The following is a 6000-nucleotide window of genomic DNA, read 5'->3' as shown; positions in this document are numbered from 1 at the left end:
GCAGCCACCAGCCCTTTGAGAGAAGCAGAGGCAGCCCTGAAGAAATGTAGGGAGGTGGCCAGAAAGTTGTCAACAACGTGGTTGTTGCTTTGCACAGTTGCCCCTGAATTGGCAGGGCTGCCTTTCAGTGGCTCCCTGCACTGCTGCCCCACAAACCTTCCCAGTGGAGGCCTCCAAAGGGCTCCAAATCCACGGCCACAGTGACCCAAAGGTGACAGAGCTGGGGTTGCCCGCTGGGCTGCAGGGGGATGGACATCATGGGTGTCACTTTCCTTCAAAGAGGACAAGCCACAGGCTCCTGGTGGCACCAAAAGCCCCAGTGATCCCTTCCAGACCTTCTCCCAGGGCTGGAAACCTCCTCCCTGTGATTTCAGAGTCTCAGGGCCACTTACCTGCCACACACACAGAGAATTAACATCTCAGAAAATCTCCCTGGAGGAAATCCTGTCTCCTTGCCATGATAACTCCAGGAAGGTTTTCATAATGTTCCATTTTCCCCCCACTTATTTTAATCATTGCGTATTTATTATGAAGTTAATTACTTTGATATTGCAGAGTGAGAAGAGGGTGGGGCAGGTGAGGATGGGAGAGGAGAGAGGGTCGGAAAGCTGAGGAGGACGAGGCAGAGGCCACATCCAGGATGTCCCCCAGAAAAAGGAGAGACTGCTTCAGCTCTACTTTTCATACGTTTTATTATAAAGAAAGGTAAGATAAGCATTGTGAACCGAATGTGCCAGGTGCTGCCAAAGCAGCGCCCTCAAACAAAATAAAAAATAAGAAAAACCCCAAAAATGCACCTTATGAGAAACTGTAATTATGCTCTCTAATTTTTCATAAATAGACAAAAATCATTGTCAGCAATTTTTTAAATAGATGGACATATGGCCGGAAAAAAAATAATAATGCCATACAACATGGATATAAATTGTCCATTTCTTGCTGTACAAATAATAAAAACAAGTTTGGCAGGCTTTTTTTTTTGTTTTTTTATACACATCTCCCTTCTATGTATAACTAAAAAATGTGCTACAATTAATATAAAATGCTTTTACTATAAAGTAAACTACTAATTTCTTTCACAAAAAAATCTTAAAGATGTCTTTAGCACAGCTCTAAAACACTTAGTAAACTACTTACAACTATCCAACAAATTATATTTTCATGATCTCTTTCACATTTGTCCTCTCGTAGTTTGCCTTCTGCTCTGTCCCCCACCTACCTAGCAATAGTTTTTATTTATTTTTGTAATTTTTTTTTTTTTGCCAGACCGTCCAAGGCCTTTGCATGTACAATATTCACACAAACTTCACATTTTCTTGCACAAAGTTTAGTGCTGTTAGCAAGTCAAAAGAGTGCATCCTCCTACTGAGCTGGCCTAATGCTGCAGGACACCAGACCTGGGTTTATGCTGCGTCTAAAAGCAGTTCACTAGGAAAATAGTCCGTAGCTAAGCTGATGGCAAGCAGAAAAACGGTGTCCTTAGCTTAACTTCATTATTTTTTTTGTTGGTTTTGCGCTTATTTTATTATTTTTATTTGAATTTTCTCTCTTTATTTATTTTTTTGTTCTATGCGATTTACGAGGTGGGGTATTTTTTTTTGTTTTTTTTTTGGAGGGGGCTTCCACGGAAAGTAGACTTTTTATTTATTTTTTTTTTTTTTTTAGAGTTCAAAAAGAAAAGGGAAAAAAAAAAAAAAGAGAAGAAAACTGCTCTTAGGGCCTGGAAACGAAGCCAGCGCTGAGGTGCGGCGGCCGCTGTCCCGCCCGTCCGACCCGCCCGTGCCTCCCGCGCGGGCTGCAGGATTGACCCTCTCAAGTGTCCTTCGTCTGAGCCTCCTCCCGAAGGGATGCTGAGCCTTAGGTGAGGTAGAGTGCCTTGTCCCTCGGCAGCATGCTGTAAGAGAGAGCAGAGGCAGTGAGACAGCAGGGAAGGGGCTGGCACAGCTGGCACACGGTTTGTGCCGTGCCGTGGCTTTTGGGGTGATGTCGTTTTGGTCTTTACCTTTTTTTTTTTTTTTCTTTTATATTGATGCCTTAAGGTTTTAGCTTTTATGTTTTCCAGACCCTGCAGTAGTGTATAACTCTGAACTCCACGCAGAGTGTTAGTAAGCTCTCTTCACATTTTGGTCAGACAAAACAATCCTTTTCCCAATGGGAACCAAGGGCATCATTGCAGCCTCAGGCCCAAAAAAGTACAAACAAAAGTGAAATGTGGGGAGCAAACTGGGGCAATGTGACTTCATTACCTGAAGCTGTAATTGGACAATTAACCCCCGATATGCAATTAGACCAAACTTATATCTGTCTGAAAAACTCGTGACTGTTATCTATCTTGGGTGTAGCCTCTGCCAGGCCTTTCACTGCCCAAGGTGTGTCCATTGAAGGCCTTCCATAAATACCTACTTTATTCTTTTAACTCTGCATAGCTCTGTTCTAGGTAGCCACTCCAAGGCATCAATATATTCTCTGTATTCTTTTCACATATATTTGTAACTTATTGCGTTAGTGGCTAGTTTTCCTAGTAGTTTTCCATGTCCTTTCCCTAGGCAGAAAGACAAAACATATTCCAAAACCCCTGTCCTATCTTGGCTCTCCCTGGGAACCAAGGTGGAAAAACAGCTCTTCAGAGACATTTTCATCAACGAAGTACCAGTCCCATGTGACAGAGGGAAGATTTAGAAGGGGCTTGACCCAGGGGTGGGAATTGCATCACCACTTGTGCTCCTAATTGGTGCTTTTTGTCAATTATTCTAATTTACCAAACTTGTAAAACTGTCTGCACCGCCATGGGGGTGGGATTTTGTGGACATTTTTCCATAACTGCCCCTGAAGGCCTCCAACAAAGACCAGCTTTCATATTACCTCCTCTACTTATCTCAAAAGTGTGTGTTGTTTCATGTACACGTTGAAAAAAAGGCATCAAGAGCACAAAACACAGGGAGGGCTGCACACAGAGGGACCACAGCAGGATTATTCAGGTTGGAAAACCCCTCTAAGATCAAGTCCAACCATTCTCCCAGCACTGCCAAACCATGTCCCCACGTGTCACATCCACCTGGCTTTTAAAGCCCTCCCAGGGATGGTGTCTCCACCACTGCCCTGGGCAGCTCTTCCAATGCTTGACCAGTCTTTCCCTGCAGAAATTTTTTTTCCAAATACCCAATCGAATCAGGGTACCCAATACCCTGGTGCAACTTGAGGCTGTTTCATCTTGTCCTGTCCCTTGTTACCTGGGAGAAGAGCCCAACCCTCACCTGGCTACACCCTCCATCAGGGGGTAGCCCTGACCTAACCCCAACCCCAGGGGGTAACCCTAACTCCATCCTAAATTTCAGGCTGCAGTTGTAGAGAGTGAGAAGGTCCCCCTGAGAGTTGGATGCAATTGTATTTCTCCTGAATTTCAGCCATAAGGGCAACAACATCAGTTTCTTCCTCTGGCTTGGTGGAGCTGCAGGGCAGGGCCAGCTCTGGGGGTCCCTGCAGATCCCACCAGCAGGATGTTGGGATGCTTTGCCTGGGATCAGCCCCAGGCCACCATCCCCTGCTTCGCCACACCTGAGGCTGAGCCAAGGAGGTTTAGAGAGTTAATTTTGGATCAAATGTGCTCATTCTCACACTACATAAGGAGAGCCCAAAGAGGAAGCCCAGACACCTTTTTTTTTTTTTTGGGACAAAGTAGAGAGAGAAGTGTCTGAAGCCCCTTTCCCCTGGCTGATGATCTGTGGGGGTTTTGCTCTGAGATTCAGGACTTTCAGTGGGGTTTATCACCTGCACATACATGATGGAAACATCACCAGCTCCATAAAGACATCTTGGCCTTAAAAAGTGTTAAAAGTTAAAGTCCTGGGAGGTTCTGGTGTGAGTGTGTTTGTGAGTGGAATAATAGGGAAGGGGCAGACAGCAAAGCAGGGCTGGTGTTATAGAGCTGTCTTCTGGCAGAGTCAGGAGCCCACCCTCTGCTAATCACCACATTTTATAATCTGCATTTAAAATGCACAGTCTTCCCTCCTGCACTCAGAAAAGATTTAATGCCACTGAGCAGCAGCGAGGTATTCCAGTCCTAAAACTTCATTAATTTTACACAGCATGCTACAGAGCATTTCCCAGTTCATTACAAAGTATTTCCATAAATAATTGAATCCAAAGTAAGTGCAGTTGTGATGGGTTATCTTTGCCTTTTTGTAGTGTTTGCTCATTTAGCTCCTGATTTGGAAAGTTCTCCACTTTGGAGAGGATCACTGCATTGTTGGAAGGAATTAGGGAGGTTATAAATGTCTGGATCTAGTGGCTGTACATGTTTTTTTTTGTGCCTGGACAAGGCGTAATGGACAGTGTCCTGTCTTTTAGCCTAAACGAGAGTGGGAAGAGGGGGGGAAAGTTGCTAAAGGATGTCAGCCAAAAAGAACCTAATCCATGCCTTGCAAATGAGAGGAAGGACATAGAAAGATGAACCCAGGTCAGTGTTATCCCAAAAATACCTTTGTGTGAGGGGACAAAGGTAAATCACAGAATGTTTTAGGATGGAAAGGACACAACCCCTAGAGAAGGTGTGGAAAGATTTGTAACCAGAAAACAAGGCAGAAAAAACAAGGGAGGTGCTTTGAGGAGTTAAGATTTAATTAGGGATTAAGAAAGATTTGCACGTGATTGTAAATCAGTCCTCCTCTGGTGGAGGTGAGGCAGCTGCCTTGGAGAAAATCACAGTGAAACAGAGGAATTCAGTGCTGGGAAAGAGCAAGTGCCAGAATCAGGCTGTCAGGTGAGGGAGACAGGGGACTAGGAAAGGAGTTTGTGATGTGGTGGCAAAAAAGCATTGAAATTGTGTGCTGCAGTCACTTGTGGGAAGTGCTAGTCAAACACCAAGCAGGAGCTGAGAAATGCTCCCCATGTCTTCACTCACAATCTAGGACAGCTTGGGCTTCAGTCCAGAAAGAGCCAGGAAAATTGGATGGAAGTCAGTAAGCAAAAAGTCATTAAGAATAGGGAGAGCAGGAGGTAAGAAACATTTAAAACTCTCTCTCCAGCATGGCTGAGTTATGAATTAAGGAATGTCTGCTCACAGGATCCCAGAATTTGAGGGAAGATGTGTGATTTGATGGATTTTAACTAGCAAGGATAGGCTGGGAAACAAAAATCCCTACAGCAGTTCCCTTATTAGATAGAGAAGCACAGAAAGACAACCTTGTCAGTTTTTCAGAAGTTATCTGGATGACAAACACAAAAGAAAATGAGGCTTGGGAGGTTTTACCCCAGCTAGCCCAGTGCCAACAGATGTTGGAAGCTAAAGAAATATCAAGGTTAGACATGAAATAAAATCCATAACCCAACAGGGCTGTCTGTGTGCTGGGGAGGTTGGGATGATCCTCTCTTCCAGGAGTCCGGGGCTCTACAGCTGAGTCACATCCCCACATTCTCTTCCCAGCCAGATTTTGCTCCTCACAGTGCTGCTTTAATTGCAATTAAGCCAAATGCCCTTCTGAGGTTGAAATGAGCCATTACATGGTCCAGAGACTTCCCAAATATACCTAGGGCAGCACTGATGAACCAAACCCATGGAGAAAACATCCCTTTATCACTGCTGTGCCCAAGATCTGCTGAGGGTTGGACCCACCCAGCTAATGAAAAGGTGCTGTGGAGGAGCCCAATGACAACTTTGAATGTCACTTGGAAATTAGAACAAAGTGCATTGGAGAAAGGAGAAGAGTCAGGGAGACCATGGAATCCTAGAGTGGATTGGATGGGAATGGGCCTTAAAGCTCATCTTGTTCCCATGGGCACCTTCCACTGTCCCAGGCTGCTCCCAGCCCTGTCCAGCCTGGCCTTGGACACTTCCAGGGATCCAGGGGCAGCCCCAGCTGCTCTGAGCACCTGTGCCAGGGCCTGCCCACCCTCACAGGGAGGAATTCCTTCTCAATATCCCATCTAACCCTGTCCTGGCAGTGGGAAGCCATTGCCCCTTGCCCCATCATTCCTTGCCCTGGGTGAGGAGATCCAGATCAT

The 6000-nt window shown here is 45.3% G+C and overlaps 1 protein-coding gene across 1 annotated transcript in view; it reads right to left on the bottom strand.

Moving 5' to 3' along the window:
- Positions 1-675: 675 nt before the first annotated feature.
- The window catches only part of TOX2 (TOX high mobility group box family member 2), a 154907-nt gene continuing 149582 nt past the window's right edge, over positions 676-6000 (bottom strand). The window contains exon 9 of the mRNA XM_053958952.1: positions 676-1894. Coding sequence (XP_053814927.1) covers positions 1858-1894 — 37 coding nt within the window. The 3' untranslated portion in view covers positions 676-1857. The remainder of the gene's footprint in view (positions 1895-6000) is intronic.

Source organism: Vidua chalybeata, chromosome 17 (assembly GCF_026979565.1).
Source record: "Vidua chalybeata isolate OUT-0048 chromosome 17, bVidCha1 merged haplotype, whole genome shotgun sequence".
Lineage (NCBI taxonomy): Eukaryota > Metazoa > Chordata > Aves > Passeriformes > Viduidae > Vidua > Vidua chalybeata.
This window is presented reverse-complemented; position numbering and strand designations above follow the sequence as displayed.